Source organism: Amblyraja radiata, chromosome 22, assembly GCF_010909765.2.
Source record: "Amblyraja radiata isolate CabotCenter1 chromosome 22, sAmbRad1.1.pri, whole genome shotgun sequence".
Classification (NCBI taxonomy): Eukaryota; Metazoa; Chordata; class Chondrichthyes; order Rajiformes; family Rajidae; genus Amblyraja; species Amblyraja radiata.
The window spans coordinates 8,671,788-8,691,678 of NC_045977.1; the positions used below are offsets into that span (position 1 = coordinate 8,671,788).

Genomic DNA, 19,891 nt, shown 5'->3' on the forward strand with positions numbered 1-19,891 from the left:
TGTTAATATGTTCTGTCCTATATTTACTCTTCTTAATTAAAACACATTTCATGAGTGCAATAGACTTACAATAAAGACGCATGGATCTGCAGATACTGGAATCTTCAATAAAATATTTTGCTGGAGTAACTCGGCTAGTCTGTGATGGGGATGCAGATTGAGAAAGGGCATAGAGGAGTCCAAGATAGTCCAAATAAATTTGAGGGCAGGATGGAAATTAATTGTGAAGTTGATGAAATCAATGTTCCTTACAGGTGCAGGAGGCTGCTCCAATGTAGTCCTCTATGTAGTAGAGAAAGAGTTGAGGGATGGTAACAAGTGAACATTTGAAACAAGGATTGTCTGAAGTAACCTACAAAAAGGCAGTCATTGCTAGGCTCTATACAAGTGTAGGCATCATATCTACACCTTTGACGATGAAAGTGAGAAGAGTCAAAATAGAAGTTGTTGAGACTTACCATAGTTGTATTAATGCATTGGACCACTTGGACACTAAAAACATAAATGATTAACTACAGCTCAAATTGTGTGTCCCTTTGCAACTGGACCACCTCAAGCTTGTGTGCTCAGTTCCCTCCTCTGCTCATTGTATACGCATGACATTGTAGCCGGACACAGTCCCATCTCCATCTTTCAATTTGCTGATGACACTTCTGTTGTTGGACAAATTATAGGTAATGATGAGTCAGAATATAGGAGGGGGATTGAAAAGCTGATTAAATGGTGTCAGAACAACAACCTTGGTCTCAATACAATAAAACCAAGGAGCTGATTGTTGACTTAGAAGAGGAAGACTGAGGATTCATGGGTGTATCTTCATTGATGGGTTGGTGATGGAGAGAGTCAATAGCTTCAAGTTCCTGGATGTGCGTATCTCTGAAGAACTATCCTGGAGCCAGCATATTGATGCAGTCATTAAAAAAAGCCCATCAAGGCCTCTGCTTCCTTCGAAGATAGAAGAGATTCAGTATGTCAATAAATACTCTCGAACATCTAAAGTGTGCCATTGAGAGCATATTGACATTGCATCAAGGCCTGGTTCGGCAAATTGAACGCGCAGGAATGAAAAAGATGATAGGTGGTGGACACCATCCAGTCCATCATGTTTACTGACCCTCCCCAACCACACTGGCCATGTCATCCTATCATTTCACTCCTGTCATGGGAAAGAATGTACAGGAGTCTGAAAACCATGACCTCCAGGTTCAGGAACAACCTTCGGCTTCTTCCTAACGATCATCAGACTATTGAACACCACAAACACCAACTAAACTTTGAACTACGAACTGTCTTGGTTGCGCTAGGGACTTGCAGCTTTTGTTTTGTTTTGCATTAATATTGTTTTTTTTATTTATTGACTTTTTTTGTTTGATTCATTATGCTATCTATAGAGAACTTTGTATACAGACATGTTATGCTGCTGCAAGTAAGAATTCCATTGGTCCATTTCAGTGTATGACAATTAAACACTCTTGATTCTGTTGAATCTTAATGAGGGAGATAGTCAAAATTTAATTTGTAGCTTTGGGAATTGCCACTTTGTTTTAACTACATTGTTGCTTATCAGGCGACCTAATCCATTGTTTAAATTGTGATGGCTAAAATTAATTTAGTTATATCAGTATATACTATGAGAATATTCTATGATAAAGTCAGTAGTTGGCTTTGCCACTTCTATCATGAAAATAAATAATATGTATCAGTAATCCAGTACAATCTCCCCAAAATCCATGTTTTAAAAATGAGCAATAACTTTATTGACCTCAAAGTACATTTCAAAGCTAAAACATGTATTTTGTTTAATTTGAGTTTAGACAAATAATCCTAGAGTACTTTTGTACTGTCACCCAATCACCCTCCAATAAAAGCAAAATGTAAACTTAAGTTCATTTTTTATCAGGCTTTGATAATTATGCTTTAAAATGAAGTGCTAAATTAGTCTAGAGTATTGTTCTTTTTTTTGTGACATTTGGAAAATTGGGCTTTTCCTGTTGTGTCACCTTGCAACCCCCTTGTGTACCTGACAATGTTTGCAAATGTTGCAGTTTTATACAGGAGCCTTTAATTGAGCACTATATATGGATTGGCAACATACACGCATACTCCGCATAAACATGTGGACTTCAGTAAGGCCTTTGACAAGGTTCCTCATGGAAGGTTGGTTAAGAAGGTTCAATTGTTGGGTATTAATGGTGGAGTAGCAAGATGGATTCAACAGTGGCTGAATGGGAGATGCCAGAGAGTAATGGTGGATGGCTGTTTGTCAGGTTGGAGGCCAGTGACTAGTGGGGTGCCACAGGGATCTGTGTTGGGTCCACTGTTTGTCATGTACATCAATGATCTGGATGATGGTGTGGTAAATTGGATTAGTAAGTATGCAGATGATACTAAGATAGGTGGTGTTGTGGATAATGAAGTAGATTTTCAAAGTCTACAGAGAGATTTATGCCAGTTGGAAGAGTGGGCTGAAAGATGGCAGATGGAGTTTAATGCTGATAAGTGTGAGGTGCTACATCTTGGCAGGACAAATCAAAATAGGACGTACATGGTAAATGGTAGTGAATTGAGGAATGCAGTTGAACAGAGGGATCTAGGAATAACTGCAGTTCCCTGAAGGTGGAATCTCATGTAGATAGGGTGGTAAAGAAAGCTTTTGGTGTGCTGGCCTTTATAAATCAGAGCATTAAGTATAGAAGTTGGGATGTAATGTTAAAATTGTACAAGGCATTGGTGAGGCCAATTCTGGAGTATGGTGTACAATTTTGGTCGCCTAATTATAGGAAGGATGTCAACAAAATAGAGAGTACAGAGGAGATTTACTGGAATGTTGCCTGGGTTTCAGCAACTAAGTTACAGAGAAAGGTTGAACAAGTTAGGTCTTTATTCTTTGGAGCGCAGAAGGTTAAGGGGGGACATGATAGAGGTCTTTAAAACGATGAGAGGGATAGACAGAGTTGACGTGGATAAGCTTTTCCCACTGAGAGTAGGAAAGATTCAAACGAGGACATGACTTGAGAATTAAGGGACAGAAGTTTAGGGGTAACATGAGGGGGAACTTCTTTACTCAGAGAGTGGTAGCTGTGTGGAATGAGCTTCCAGTGAAGGTGGTGGAGGCAGGTTTGATTTTATCATTTAAAAATAAATATGGACGGGAAAGGAATGGAGGGTTATGGTCTGAGTGCAGGTAGATGGGACTAGGGGAGAATACGTGTTCGGCGCGGACTAGAAGGGCCGAGATGGCCTCTTTCCATGCTGTAATTGTTATATGGTTATATGTCATATAGGTTAAGATTGGTAAAAACCTGGAATCACGGCCCAGTTGTTTCAACCACAATATCCACTGTTTATAGAGACAAATAAAGATATGTTAAGATAACCAAGCCACAATTTCTGTTATTTGTTCTACCTTCAGTGTATCTGAGTCATTCAGTATGTTTACATTTTAAGTTGTTTTACCAATATTTAATATTGGAACAGATTGCCGGCAAAGCCACGGCTTAAGCTTTACTTGTACTCATTTTGTTTTGTATCTGCCTCATGGCTTAGACTTGTTTTGGCACATCATTTTGGACCAGATTTTTGCTTTTTACTTTGGGTAGGTGCTAACTAATAAAACCGTCTCAATTAGCAAGATCCATACCAATGAAGTAGAATTTCAATCTTGGTCATATGTGCCAAATAGAATCAACAATGATTTGTATGCAGCTTCTCAAATTTATTTCTACCAACTTTATTGTTGCATAAGTGAGAACATTGATCACATTACTATACAATAATCCTGAATTCTGGATTAGCAATATAGAGCTGTGATTTACAAATGTTTTTAAGAGAAGGAAATCTTTTCTTACCCAGCTTGGCTTTTGCATGACATCCAACCCAGAGCAATATTTGTAACTTGTCTGATTAAAGGGGTTAAGTGGTGTTGCAGAAAGATCAGAGACAGGAATACTTGTTAATGATCGTCACCGTATAATAAATTCTTAATTTGCGGCTGACAAATTGGAAATAACTTTATTTCTATTCCTAACATAGTCCATTCAGTGTGTGCATTAAAATATTCAATGCCTGTAGCTCAAAGGCCAGACAGTGCAAAATAATTGAATTAGATCTTGTCCACAAGCTGTATGTCCATGTTTCACAGAAGTCATGTGAAGTTTGTACAAAACTGTTACAAACCGTATTGGCTGAAAGTGTTTTATGTTACACCTTTTATTTTATTTTGTTCATGAATATTGAGTAATTTGTTATTGTTAACTCTCAGTAAATGGTGTGTGCTAATGTTTTATTTGACAAAAAATTATTTGCTTCAACAATGTGAATAAACAACCAGTCGTGTTTTTGGGGATTCGACAACTAGAAAATCTAATCATCCAGTTGACAAAGAGCTGCCACGCCACGATTTATCCAGTGCTGTTCTGGTTGATCAGAGGAAAGCTCTATTGAAAGAACATAATTTGTTGAGTGGCCAGTTGTGGATAAGGTACCTCTGCGAGCACTGGTCTTGTAGACTGGACAGAAATAGATATTTTCATGCAGAAATGTAGCACTAATTCCTGGTTTAAGCCAGATAATAGGTATAACATCAAACAATATTTTGGGAAGTGACTCTCCAATAACCATTTTTTCCATATCCCATCGAGCACCTTCCAAAAATAATCCCTTAACATATGCTCCATCATTTGGTTTTTGATCCACATTTTTTTCTTCTTTCAATACCTAGAAAATGAAGCAAACTAATGGTTAAAAATTTTGGCTAACAAGACATTTGCTGGAGTCAAATATTGGACTTGCATAATAACGAGAAAATGTTATATAGTAGAAAATAACATTTTACTAAAGATCTAATTTCAATAATGTATTGATTAAATATATAAAAATAAACATCACAACTATAATTCTTGAAGAAAAACAAGTTATACACATAGGGAAGGTTCACTGCCTTTAGAAGCAGTGGTTGATGATCAATATAGGGACTATGTGACCCTTGTACATTGTATCCAGGTATTTGCTAGCAAGTTCAGGAATCCCAGATACGTGGAAGCAAATGTGAGAATACCAAACATGTTGAGAGCTTTTCACCAACACTGGTTCTTGTGAATTTCAGCAATGGAACTTTAAAGTTGTTGAAATTCACACGTACTTGTGATGGGGAATTGAATCTGAGAAGAGTATTAAAATAACCTAATTTGCTGAGTGGTCAGTTGTGGACAATGTACCTATGTAAGACGGGTTTTATAGACTGGGGAGTAATAGCTATTTTCATGCAGAAATGGGGCACTAATATAAAGACAGAAAAATCAACAGGTTAAGCTGCATCTGTTGGAAGAAAAACAGTCAACATTTCAGGTTGAAAACCATTCATCGGAACTGAAAAAGAAACAATAACGCTGCAAGAAAGGGAGAGGTGGGTCTTTCTAATAGGGACACTCAAGTGTTGCCCTATCAGAGGCATCTCTCTCCCCAATCCTCCTTGTAGGTTTACCTCCTTCTTTTGTCTCCTTCACATTGTGACAAAGGGTCTCTGACATAAACCATTGACTTTGTTTCCTGTTCCACAGATACAGTCGAACCCACTGAATATTTGAAATGTTTTTCATTTCTGTTTCATATTTCAAGCATCTGCAGTTTTCCTTTTCAATTTAGCACTAAGACCTGGTTTAAGCCAGAAAATAGACAGAGCAACCTTTTTCTTGATATTGTTCTATTGGAAATCAAAATAGATTTTGATAGTTTAAATGTTTTCAAATTATATAAATGCAGAAACCTTATCATTTGATAACCAACCAGGTCATGGGATGTGACTAAACAATTATCTGTTCTTCAGGCTGGGCTTATTTTGCATCCATCAATACACTTCCTCACCCGCATACGAGGGCAACTAGGGAGCTGAAGGTTCTGCTGCCACAACAGATGGAGCAGTTTCTTTCAATTTCCAACAGAGGGAACTCTCAAAATTGCTGAAATGATTTTGCAGATCATTAATGAGTGTACAGGGCTGCTATCTGATTTAAATCTGAAATAGATTACTTGAAGAGAACACTTGAAGAGGGAACAAGAGGAGGCTGTGACGAAGTACAGTAGGAACGAGTAAGGTCTTTAAACTTTACTTTTAAGGCTTAGTGAAGTCAGGATGACATTTAGGGTCGTGGCATGTTCTTCCTGAAGGATGCGGTAGATCAGAGAAACTTCCCCCCTCCCTGGTGACTACCCCTGTGGGAATTGCACCGAGCTACAGTTTGTGACTGACCATGTTAAAGAACCAGAGCTGGAGTTGGACACATTCAGGATCATTTGAGATACTGAAAGAGAGCATCAGTGAGCTGAACTGGAAGTGTCATATGGAGGCGGTGTACAGGAAGGGACAAAGCTGACTGTATTTTTTAAGGAGGCTGAGGTCATTTAACATCTGCCAACCCCTACTGTGCAGTGTCTACCATTCAGTGGTGGCCAGTGCTCTGTTTTTTGCTGTGGCCAGTTGGGGAGATGGCGCCCGCATAGCGGACAAAAACAGACTGGACAAGCTAATCAGGAAGGCCGGCTCAGTGGTCGGGGCTGAGCAACGAACGGTCCAGCAGGTGGCAGAGGCCAGAACTCTGAACAAACTGGGTTCAATAATGACCAACCCCACTCACCCACTCCATGCCCTGAAGGTGATCAAGAGCAGCATCTTCAGTCAGAGGCTGATTGCACCAATGTGCAAAACTGAGAGACATAGGAAGTCCTGTTTACCAGTTGCTATAAGGTTATATAATGCGCATAAATAACTGCACTTTTTTTTAAATTAATTGTATTTTAACTTGTATTTTAACTTGTATTTTAACTTGTTAAGTATGGAAGCCATTTGAGGAAATGTGTGGTGTTATGTCTGTCTTGAAGCTGTCATGGCACTGTAATTTCCTGTAAAGGATTATTAAAAGGTATAATCAATATAAAGGAGTTTTAGTGAGGTAGTCACGTTTTATGTGCAGGAACTAGTAGCTTTCTGGTAAACACCAGGAATGGTAAAGGAAATAGGCAAGCAGTGTAGGATCCCCTGGGCCATTACCACCAAGTAACAGGGATATCTCTTTGGATATCGATCGGGGGAGAGAACGAATGACCTTTCAGAGGGCAGCAGCAGCTGGGTCTGTAGTACTGTGATGGGCATTGAAGGTCAGCGGGGAAGGATGGAGTCAGAGAGAGCGATAATGATCAGAGACTGAAGAGTTAGGGTGCAAAATGGATATTCTGGGGCCTCAAACAATACACCAGGATGGTGTGTTGCCTCCCACGTGCCTGGATCAAGAATGTTTCTCAGTGATTGTAGCACATTGTCCATTCGACATAGAAGCAGAATTAGGCTATTTGGTCCATCAGGTCTGCTCCACCATTAAATCATGGCTGATCTATTTTTCCTCTCAACCCCATTCTCCTGTCTTCACCCCCAAACTTTTAACACCTTTACTAATCAAGAGACTATCAATCCATGTGTTCAAGAAGGAACTGCAGATGCTGGAAGATCGAAGGTACACAAAATTGCTGGGCACCCGCTGAGTTTCTCCAGCAATTTTGTGTACCGACTATCAATCCATGCTTGGCCTCCACGGCAATGGATTCCACAGATTCACCACCCTCTTGCTAATGCAATTCCTCATCTCAATTCTAAAGGTATGTGATTTTTCCTGAAGCTGTACCGGTTCTAGACTCTCCCACTACTGTAAACATCCTCTCCACATCCACTCTATCAAGGCATAAGGGGAGTGAGCAGTCAGCTAAGTGTTTATATTGGTATCAACAACATAGATAGAAAAAAGGATGAGGTCCTGCAGAGTGAATATAGGGTGTTAAAAAATAAGTTGAAACAGGACTCCAAAGATAATAATCTGTGGCTCACTCCTACTTTCCATGTGTCAGTGAGTGCAGAAATAGGATATACCAGATGAATGAGTGGCTGGGAAACTGGCACAGGGGGCAGGGATTTAGGTTCTTGGATCATTGGGATCCCTTCTGGGGTAGGTGACCTTTCCAAGAGGGATGGGCTGCGCATGAATTGGAGTGTGACCAATAACTTGGGCGGGAGATATGCTTGCACGACTCGGAAGTAGGTTGACAGGGTTGTGGGTCCTAGAGCAAAAATGATGCAGATGAGAAGTTGGGCATAAATACTGTAATCAAAGAAAGCAAGTTTAGAAGACAACAGACTGGAGCATAGCAAGTAGAGAGGAAATACCACAACACAACATGGTGAGAGAAGGACTGCACTGGCAGGTCAATGAACCTGGGTATTGATGCTTTAGATGTATGGAGCTACAGGTAAGAAAGAAAGGGCCCCTCACCCTCTATTTCTTCCTTACTTGTAGCTCTATAATGTCCATAGCATCTGTACCCTGACTCATTGAGTTGCCAGTGCGGTCCTTCATGAGCGAGTGCATAACAGTATTTAGAGAGGATATTTTTAGAACATCCAGTGAAGTTATATGGAAAGAATTTAGAAACAAGAGGTGAACGGTCATCATGATGGGACTGTGTTATAGACCCCCCTCTAGTCAGTGAAAATTAAAGGAGCAAATGGAAGAGAAATCACAGAACGCTGAAAGAATAATGGGGTAGTATTAGTGGGAGATTTCAACTTCACGCATTTTAACTGGTTCACTCGGTGCAGAGTGGACAGGGGGCATTACCAGAGAGAACACAACACTGGATCTTCTCTAGGGGAACGAGGTAGGGCAAGTGACTGCAGTGTCAGTGAAGGAGCACCTTGGGACCAGTGACCATAATCCATTTCACAGCCTGACCAAGTACATCCTTGGACCTTGTGGGAAGCTAGTGAAGAAATTGTGGAGGCCCTTGCAGATCATCTATAACCACAAGTGAAGTTCTGGAAGTATGGAGGATGGCTAATGGATTATTATTTAGGAAAGACCGCATAGACGTGCCAGAGTACCACAGGCTAGGCAGCCTGACATTATTGGTGGGTAAGTTACCTGATGGTATTCTGATGGGCCTGTCCCACTTAGGCAACTTTTTAGGCGACTGCAGGAGACTATGCAGTCGCCACATGTTCTCGTTTAGTTGCCGGGGATTCACCTTCACGATCACGAGGAGTTCCCGCATTCTGGGAAATAGTCGCAGCCAAATTATGGTCGCCGCAAATTTTTCAACATGTTGGAAAATTAGCGGCGACTAGAATGAAGCCGTCATGGAGAGTAGCGAGAGGAATCATGCCGTAGGTGGGTCGACGAGGTCCTAGTGGGTTGCCAGGAGGTCGGAGGTTCTCATAGGTTGTAGCCGGTGCTGACCGGTGAATATCTTTGGCTCATTGGGGAAAAAAAGGTAATAGCCGGTAATGTTAAATGTCCATTGAGCTTCACAGCCGTGTTTCTCTGGCTTCCATATAAAATTAATCTATATGGACTTTAGCAAGGTCTGTCATTCTAGGCTAACCTGGAAGGTTAGATCACATGGGATCCAGGGATAGCTAGCTAATTGGATACATAATTGGTTGATGTTATAATGTAAAGGGTGATTGTCGAAGATTGTTTTTGGACTGGAAACCTGTGACTGTTGGCAGGGGTACAGGGATCGGTGCTGGGCACATTATTATTCATAATTTGTAAATGATTTGAATGAGAGTGTACAAAGCATGATGAGTAATTTTATAGATGACACTAAAATAAGTGGCTATCCTAAATGAGAAATCAAAAAACTAGAGGGCATAGGTATAATATGAGGGGAAAGCTTTGGAAGAGACCAGAGGGGCAACTTCTTCACACAAGATGGTAATATAGCAGTGGCCCAAGGAATGGCAAATGGCATTCAACTCAGATAAGTTCAGTGCGTTGCATTTTAGGAAGTCAAACCAGAGTAACACTTTCACAGTGAATGGTCAGGCCGTGGGGAGTGTTGTAGAACAAAGGGACCCAGTAGTATAAGTACATAGTTCCCTGTAAGTGGCATCACGGGTAGACAAGGTGGTGAAGAAGGCAATTGGCATAATGACTTTCATCAATCATGGCGTGGAGTATAGGAGTTGCAGTTGGAGAAGATGTTAGTCAAGCTGCAATTGGAATATTGTGTACACTTTTGGTCACCCTTTTGGTCACCCTACTACAGGAAATAAGTCATAAGCTGGAAATAGTACAAAAATAATTACAAGAATGTTGCCTGAACTCAAGGGTGTGAGTTATGGGGAGTTTGGGCAGACTACGACTTTATTCCCTGGAGTGCAGAAACTGAGTGACTGGCCTTGTAGAGGTATATAAAATTACTAGACTAAGTGGGACCTGTTGGGTCCCATGTTCACACGGGAGATTGGTCCCCCGACGCAATATTCCACCTCTCCACCAATTCCAATATTGGTGGCCAGTGGGGGGGGCTTTCTGGAGTGCTGGTATGGGTTCTTTGGGTGGCAGCTCAGTCCCTCAAGCCTGATCTGCTGGCAGCTCACTCACGGCTGGTGGGCTGGCAGTTGACTCATGACTATTCCTTGAAATTCCATTTCAAGCAGGGTGCAAGGCCACCAAATTCAAATCCATGTTCCTACCATTTCAAGCAGGGTACAAGGCCACCGAATTCAAGTACAGTTTCATACCACTTCAAGCTGGATCCATGGCCACCAAATTCAAATGCAGTTTCATACCACTTTCAGCAGGGTGCAAGGCCACCAAATTCAGTGCAGTTTCATAACACTTCAAGCAGGATGCAAGGCCGCCAAATTCAAGTGCAGTTTCATTCCACTTCAAGCAGGGTGCAAGGCCACCAAATTCAAATGCAGCTTCATACCATTTCATGCAGGGTGAAACCACCATAAAACCACACAAAACACCAAACTCACAGTTCAGTAGACATTCAGTGTGTTCAGTTGATTCACAGCTCAGAGAGTCGTGACCTCTCCCTCCCCCTTCATGCAGAGACTGAGCCACACCCACACTTCCGGGTTTTATAACCCCTCCCCCTCCCACCGGAAAAGGTGTGGCTTTCATGGCGTGATTGACAGGAGAGAGATTCTCAACGCTTTTTAAACACTAATAACACTTTTATTTTCATTGATGGGAAGAATTCTCTGCACCTGCTCAGCGGAAGGGGGACTGAGTAAGATGGCCAAACATCACAGCCGTAAGTCTTAGCGTTTTATCTAAAATCAATATACAGTGCAAACAGGAAGTAAGTACATTTGCAGTAGTGCCTTTTAACTTCAAGCCAAAGCACCCAAGCCGCCATTTGCAGTAAGTAGCGCCTTTCAACTTCATGCCACCATTTGCAGTAAGTAGTGCCTTTCAACTGCATGCCACCATTTGCAGTAAGCAGTGCCTTTCAACTTCAAGCCAATGCACCCACGCCACCATTTGCAGTAAGTAGTGCCTTTCCACTTCAAGCCAATGCACCCACGCCACCATTTGCAGTAAGTAGTGCCTTTCCACTTCAAGCCAAAGCATCCAAGCCACCATTTGCAGCAAGCAGTCTTTCAACTTCAAGCCAAAGCACCCAAGCCACCATTTGCAGTAAGTAGTGCCTTTCAACTTCATGCCACCATTTGCAATAAGTAGTGCCTTTCAACTTCAGGCCAAAGCACCCAAGCCACCATTTGCAGTAAGAAGTGCCTTTCAACTTCAAGCCAAAGCACCCAAGCCACCATTTGCAGTAAGTAGTGCCTTTCAACTTCAAGCCAAAGCTCCCAAGCCACCATTTGCAGTAAGTAATGCCTTTCAACTTCAAACCAAAGCTCCCACCATTTGCAGTAAGTAGTGCCTTTCAACTTCAAGCCAAAGCACCCAAGCCACCATTTTCTGTAAATAGTGACTTTCAACTTCATGCCACCATTTGCAGTAAGTAATGCCTTTCAACTTCAAGCCAATGCACCCAAGCCACCATTTGCAGTAAGTAGTGCCTTTCAACTTCATGCCACCATTTGCAGTAGGTAGCGCTTCAACTTCAAGCCAAAGCACCCTAGTCACCATTTGCAGTAAGTAGTGCCTTTCAACTTCAAGCCAAAGCACCCAAGCCACCATTTGTAGTAAGTATTGCCTTTCAACTTCAAGCCAAAGCACCCTAGTCACCATTTGCAGTAAGTAGTGCCTTTCAACTTCAAGCCAAAGCACCCAAGCCATCATTTGCAGTAAGTATTGCCTTTCAACTTCAAGCCAAAGCACCCAAGCCACCATTTGCAGTAAGTAGTGCCTTTCAACTTCAAGCCAAAGCACCCAAGCCACCATTTGCAGTAAATAGTGCCTTTAAACTTCAAGCCAATGCTCCCAAGCCACCATTTGCAGTAAGTAGTGCCTTTCAACTTCATGCTGCCATTTGCAGTAAGTAGTGCCTTTCAACTTCATGCCAACATTTGCAGCAATGCCTTTCAACTTCAAGCCAATGCACCCGCCACCATTTGCAGTAAGTAGTGCCTTTCAACTTAATGCCACCATTTACAGTAGGTGGTGCCTTTCAACTTCAAGCCAATGCACCCAATCCACCATTTGCAGTGCCTTTCAACTACATGCCACCATTTGCAGTAAGTAGTGCCTTTCAACTTCATGCCAACATTTGCAGTAAGTAATGCCTTTCAACTTCATGCCAACATTTGCAGTAAGTAATGCCTTTCAACTTCATGCCAACATTTGCAGTAAGTAATGCCTTTCAACTTCAAGCCAATGCACCCAAGCCACCATTTGCAGTAAGTAGTGCCTTTCAACTTAATGCCACCATTTACAGTAGGTAGTGCCTTTCAACTTCAAGCCAATGCACCCAAGCCACCATTTGCAGCAAGTAGTGCCTTTCAACTTCATGCTACCATTTGCAGTAAGTAGTGCCTTTCAACTTCAAGCCAAATCACCCAAGCCACCATTTGCAGCAAGTAGTGCCTTTCAACTTCATGCCACCATTTGCAGTAAATAGTGCCTTTCAACTTCATGCCACCATTTGCAGTAAGTAGTGCCTTTCAGCTTCATGCCACCATTTGCAGTAAGTAAAACCTTTCAACTTCAAGCCAAAGCACCCAAGCCACCATTTGCAGTAAGTAGTGCCTTTCAACTTCATGCCACCATTTGCAGTAAGTAGTGCCTTTCAACTTCAAGCCAAAGCTCCCAAGCCACCATTTGCAATAAGTAGTGCCTTTCAAATTTAAACCAAAGCTCCAAGCCACCATTTGCAGTAAGTAGTGCCTTTCAACTTCAAGCCAAAGCACCCAAACAACCACTTGCAGGCAGTGCCTTTTTACTTCAAACAACCCATATTTTCATTTTCAAACCACATTAAGGGGACTCACAGTTGTGTAGACATTTGTTCAGTGTTATTCAGAGCTCAGAGAGACATGACCCTTGGCTTCATCCATCTTGCAGAGACTGAGTGAGGCACACCACTTCCTGATTTATAGTCCCTCCCCCTCCCTCCAGCAGGGGCAGCAGAGAGAATGGTGAATTATTTTAAAAACATTAATATCTCTCTGATTTGTCATCAATGGGAAAAATCCTCCGCATCCGTAAAGCGGAGGAGGGCTCTGAGCGAGGTGGCCAAAATTGACGGCCGTAGGTGGTGCCATTCTGTCGGAAATCGCAGCACAGTGGGCCAAAAGCGGTCAAGATCAGAGTTTTAGTAATATAGATGAAGGGCAGAGATAAGGCAAATGCACGGCTTCTTTCCCAGAGAAGGAGAATCAAAAACTTGAGGACATAGGTTTAGAGAGGAAAGATGTAACCGGCATCTGATGGGCAGTTCTTCACAGAGGGTGGTATGTTTTAGGCAAACGCTGTCGGAGAAAGTGTTTGAGGCAGGTAAAATAAGAACTTTAAAAGACATTTGCACTGCTACGTAATTAGGAAAAGTTTGGAGGGATATTGGGCAAATAGGAAAAGCTTAAGATGGACATATTGGTCAGTCATTATGGATGAGTAGGAGCAATGGGCCTGTATTATTCTGGAAAAAAAATGACATTAAAAGGAGGTAATAAACAATTAATTTAGAATATCTTACCTCAAATTCAAATCCAATGTGATCGATGGGTATGGTATATTTTCTTGCATAATTCTGAGAGACACCAGTTAAAAAAGACTGAGTAAAGTAGAATCCGGATAACCAAAATACATTGGGAGGCCCTTTGTTGATCCATTCCTAGACACAAAAGACATTTAGTAAACGAGCACTTCAATAATTATAGCTTTGCCTATTTCATTATTTAATATCAATTAGCTTTTTATTGTGTAGGAAGGAACTGCAGTTGCTGTTTCGGGTCGAGACCTTTCTTCAAACCAACATTTCCTACACTTCCTTACCATTTCCACCAGCTGCAATGAGATCCCACCACTATCTCCTCTCCATCTCTTCGGCCTTCCCCCCTCCATCCCCATGACCCTGGTTGCTTTTCCCTGCATCTGCAGGAGATGCAACACTTATTCTTGCATGCAAGTGCTTCAACCGCTTTCCCTGGTGAGGGAGAGATTCACATGCATCTCCTCCAGCCTCATCCTCTGCACTCGGTGCTCTTGATGAGGCCTCGATATCGGCGACTCTAAGAGCAGACCAGGTAACCGATTTGCAGAGCACCTGCGCCTCTGTCTACAATGGCCATCCAAAGCTCCCAGTTGCAGGCCACTCTTAATTTCCCTTCCCATTCTATCACTGACGTGTCAATTCTCTGCGTCCTCCGCTCCCAGGGAGAGGAACAACATCTCATTCTCTGCCGGGATAGTCTTCAACCTAAACCCCACCTCTGGTGCACTTCTATGTCTGTCTCTGTCCCCTGAATCCATAAGCCCCCTCCCGACCCGTCACCTATTGTTAATTTCCAACACCCTCCTCCTGGTTCCATCCACAACACATTTCAACGACCAGCTCTCCCATCAGGATCCATCTGTCCCTCACTTCTCCCCAAATGATTCCCATTACACCTTCCTTACCAATCAGCTTCTAGCAGTGGTAGCTTTTATGCTCATACTCATCACCCACTTAGTTGTCTCAACTTTCACCTTCCCTCCTCTACGTGGCTCCATCTGACCTTTTTGTTTGTCTCCCTCATCTATTACCCACCTGCCTCTGTCTCAAATTTACCCCTCCCCATCCCATACCTGGCTCCATCTGCCTGGCATCCATCACCCTTCTTGCCCCATCAATCACCCACATGGCCCTATCTCACCACTCCCCCTCTCCATACAGGGTATCTTTCCTCTGCAGTCTTTGTCCTGATGCACAGTTCTGACTTGATATGGTGATAACTCCTTCCCCCACCACCAACTCACCCACTGATGCTGCTCGACGCACTGAATTCCTCCAGCAGATTGATCGGTGCTCCATTAAAACTATCGAATTCTAGCGTTTTACAACAAGGAAGTGCTGGAGGAACTCATTGATTAGGCAGCATCTCTGGAGGGGAATGGACAGATGAGGTTGCTGGCTGGGACCCTTCTTCAGATTGAAGGGTCCTGAGCCAAAATGTGATTTGTCCATTTACTTCCACAGCTGCTGCCTGACCTGCTGAGTTTCCCCAGCACTTTGCTTTTTGCTCAAGATTCCAGTATCTGCAGTTTCTTGTCTCCTCCGGCTATTTACATTTCAATGGTTCAATAAATTATGCATGAAAACAAACTGCTTTGAAAAAAGTTTAAACATCAACATTGCTTTAAAAATTGATTTAAAATTGATGGTCATTTTAAAGCTGAAATAAGAAAATATGTATTCATTTGTACAGGATATTTTTATTACCAGGGCTTAAATTAACATTGTTTTGACTATTGTGCCCAGTCCCGCTGCTCTATTTATTGTCCAAGAATCCAAATATACTAATATATAGAAGAAATTAAAATAATTTAAATTATACAGCAAAGCTTTCATATTGAGATGCATAACTATATATTTTAATAGGTTATACTATCAACATAGCAACAAATTTGACAAACAATACCATACATTGGTTTTAAAGTAGAATGTTTCTTAAAATAGCCTGTACCAAAATAGCCAGAGGGATCCTTCTTAAAGTGAGACATTCTAAAACATGCCAATATTTTAAGTAACTATCAAATACCTGGAAAAATTGTAATCTTGAAAGAAGGTCTACAATGTAACTGCCCATTGGTTTCAGAGATGGGTAGGATTTGGCTGCCCACATATTTGGGACTTTGCCCACCAACATACTGTCAAACACATTCTCCAGTTCAGAAGACATTACCACAAGTCCTTTGATAGCTTTACGAATATTTATGAGACTGCTACGTACAACTTCAGTGAGTCTGGGGGGGGGGAAAAAAGCATAAAAGTAGAACATTGCCAAAAAGGCTAGTATTTAATGCACAGTTCTTGGCATTATTGATGAGGCATCTTGCCCACACTAAATAGAAATGGGTCATTCAACCCATTCAATAAGATTGAGACAGGTCATTATAAACTGAAGTCTGCAGTGATCTTACATCTCCTTGTTTACCACTGCCGTATAAATATCGACAAACTTAAAGCCCACCAAGAGAAATTATTCCCTCGTTTTTCCATAAGTGGGCGACTCTTTATTTCTGAACATTGACACTTAGTTCTAGATTCTCATCACATCAACATCATTAATATTCCACAGCGGCCTGTACTGCCATCTCTCATTTTATGGAGGGCTTGAAAAGTAATTTGTATCTCAAAAACATGTACAGATTTTCTAACATAAGAATGCATCTAAATGGTACAGATTAGGGTAAAAGTCATCTAACTGCCTACAATACACAATAAATAGTACAACTACCATTATTCGTTTATCTTACTCGTTGACAAAACAAATTGTTAATAAAGAAAAAACAGTAAAGACATCTTATAAATTGCCTGATAATAGCTGTGAAGAAACTGTCCCAGAATCTGGAGGGAGGCGTTTCACACTTGTGTACCTCTTGCCTGATGGCAGGGGGAGAAGACCGGGATGAGACTGCCTTGATTATGCTTGGTGGCCTTGCTGAGGCAGTGTGAAGTGCAAATGGAGTCAATGGAAGTGAGGTTGGTTTGTCCTATCACCCTCTGTGTGAAGAAGTTGCCCCTTGGGTTCCTATTTAATCTTTCCCCTCTCACCTTTGCCCTATAATCTGTGCCTTTTTTGATTGCACTCTGCTGGGTAAAACTACTCTGCATTCACCCTATCTATTCTCATTTTAATGCACCTTTATAATAGCTTGCTGCTGCCACTGATGGTGCAGTTTCCCACTTTTAAAATTTCCGTAAGTATAAGCCCCTCAATCCAATAATTTTTCTAAATGACAGCAATTTTGTGCAAAATAATTCTCCGAGTTGAACTACTTAGTTTGAGCAGAATAAATTGTACTTTCAAGATGAATTTGATCAAATTCAATGTTTCCCACAGATTTCCCCCTGAAATTATTAATAGTTTATTTTTATTTAATAAATCAAGTTGATCCAATGGTTTACAGTTGGCTCTCAAAAAGAAATTTATGACTGCTGTAAAGAAAATATTTTTATTGCATACCTGTTGAATCGAATAAGCTCTTGTCTGAGTACTGTGTTCATGGACTCCTGATACACCACTGGATATTTCACCATCACAACCTCCAAATTATAATCATTAGGAAGTTTAGATAAAATGTCTGCAGCGAGGTCTTCAACAACTTCCTGAGGTTAAAGTGAAGATTCAATTTTCTTATACCATTGTAGTTTATGCAGCAGACACTACAGCACTGTGACAGCTTTTTTTGATTCTTATATTTGTTAGTAAATCTTTTGGGACTTCAGATTTTCCCAAACAAATAATTTATTAAAAACAGCTTACGCTTGCCTCTGAAATCAACGGTTTCAAAGGTCTTTTATTGTCGCATATACCAATTAAGGTACAGGGCCATTCTTTGGAAAATGAACCAAAATGTCACTCACGTAACTAGATGGCATCACATAAAGTCATATATTAATAAATTCTTGTAAGCGTGGGGAAGATGCTGGAGTCAATCATAAAAGATGAAATAGCGGCACATTTGGATGGCAGTAACAGGATCGGTCCGAGTCAGCATGGATTAACGATGGGGAAATTATGCTTGACTAATCTTTTGGAATTTTTTGAGGATGTAACTAGGAAAATGGACAAGGGAGAGCCAGTAGATGTAGTGCACATGGACTTTCAGAAAGCATTTGATAAGGTCCCACATAGGAGATTAGTGGGCAAAATTAGGGCACATGTTATTGGGGGTAGAGTGCTGACATAGATAGAAAATTGGTTGGCAGACAGGAAACAAAGAGTAGGGATTAACGGGTCCCTTTCAGAATGGCAGGCAGTGACTAGTGGGGTATTGCAAGGCTCGGTGCTGGGACCGCAGCTATTTACAATATACATCAATGATTTAGATGAAAGAATTAAAAGTAACATTAGCAAATTCGCAGATGACACAAAGCTGGGTGGCAGTGTGAACTGTGAAGAGGATGCTATGGGAATGCAGAGTGACTTGGACAGGTTGGGTGAGTGGGCAGGTGCATGGCAGGTGCAGTATAATGTGGATAAATGTGAGGTTATCCACTTTGGAGGCAAGAGTGGGAAGTCAGATTATTATCTGAATGGTGTCAGGTTAGGAAAAGGGGAAGTACAATGAGACCTGGGTGTCCTAGTATATCAGTCAGTGAAAGTAAGCATACAGGTACAACAGGCAGTGAAGAAAGCTAATGGCATGTTGGCCTTTATAACAAGAGGAGTATAGGAGCAAAGAGGTCCTTCTGCAGTTGTACAGGGCCCTGGTGAGACCACACCTGGAGTATTGTGTGCAGTTTTGATCTCCTAATTTGAGGAAGAACATTCTTGCCATTGAGGGAGTGCAGTGTAGGTTCACGAGGTTAATTGCCGGGATGGTGGGACTGTTATATGATGAAAAATTGGAGCGGCTGGGCTTGTAGTCACTGGAATTTAGAAGGATGAGAGGAAATCTTATAGAAACATATAACATTATTAAGGGATTAGACACGCTAGATGCAGGAAACATGTTCCCGATGTTGGGGGAGTCCAGAACCAGGGGCCTCAGTTTAAGAATAAGAGGTAGACCATTTAGAACTGAGATGAGGAAACCCAGAGAGTTGTGAATTTGTGGAATTATCTGCCAGAAGGCAGTAGAGGCCGATACATTGGATGCATTAAAAACAGAGTTATATAGAACTCTTAGGCCTAGCGGAATCAAGGGTTATGGGGAAAAGGCAGGAACGGGGTACTGATTGTGGATGATCAGCCATGATCATATTGAATGGCTCAAAGGTCGAATATATTGCCTATTGTCCATGTATCTATGCTTTAAGGATTTTCTTTTACTTTATCCATGTCATGAACATGAATAGCTGTCATTCCTAATAGTGTCATAATTCATCGAAGTAAGCATTCACATAATGATAATCATGGACCATTTGTATCTATTTTACTGAGTCAGATGGCAGAGAGTTCGTCCCAAACAAAAAATATTGAGGCAACGTTCCACCATAGCAGAAAGATAGTCTGTTTGAATACGCTGCAAGTTCACGCTATAGGAGTAGAATTAGGCCATTCGGCCCATTGAGTATGGCTGATCTCTGCTTCCTCATCCCATTTTGCTGCCTTCTCCCCATAACCCTTGACACCCGTTCTAATCAAGAATTTGTCTATCTCTGCCTTAAAAATATCAACTGACGGACTCCACAGCCCTCTTGTGGCAATGAGTTCCACAGATTAACTACCCTCTGACTAAAGAAGTTTCTAAAAGAGCGCCCTTTACTTCTGTGGCTATGACCTCTGGTCCTAGACTCTCCCACCAGTGGAAACATCCTTTCCATATCCACTGTATCTATGCCTTTCATTATTCTCTAAGTTTCAATGAGGTCCCCCCTCAACTTTCTGAACTCCAGCAAGTAGAGGCCCAGTGCTGTCAAACGCTCATCATATGTTAACCCATTCATTCCTGGAATAATTCTTGTAAATTTCCTCTGGATCCTCTCCAGAGCCAGC

General features: G+C 41.6%; 1 protein-coding gene across 2 annotated transcripts in view; it reads right to left on the reverse strand.

Annotated features, from left to right (window-relative positions):
- Positions 1-4,193: 4,193 nt before the first annotated feature.
- Positions 4,194-19,891, reverse strand: part of dnah3 (dynein axonemal heavy chain 3) — a 175,369-nt gene continuing 159,671 nt past the window's right edge. For both annotated transcript variants that reach the window (XM_033040327.1, XM_033040326.1), the window contains exons 57-60: positions 17,414-17,556; positions 15,986-16,190; positions 13,942-14,079; positions 4,194-4,716 (exon numbers count right to left, since the gene is read on the reverse strand). In XM_033040327.1, coding sequence (XP_032896218.1) covers positions 4,363-4,716; positions 13,942-14,079; positions 15,986-16,190; positions 17,414-17,556 — 840 coding nt within the window. In that variant the 3' untranslated portion in view covers positions 4,194-4,362. The remainder of the gene's footprint in view (positions 4,717-13,941; positions 14,080-15,985; positions 16,191-17,413; positions 17,557-19,891) is intronic.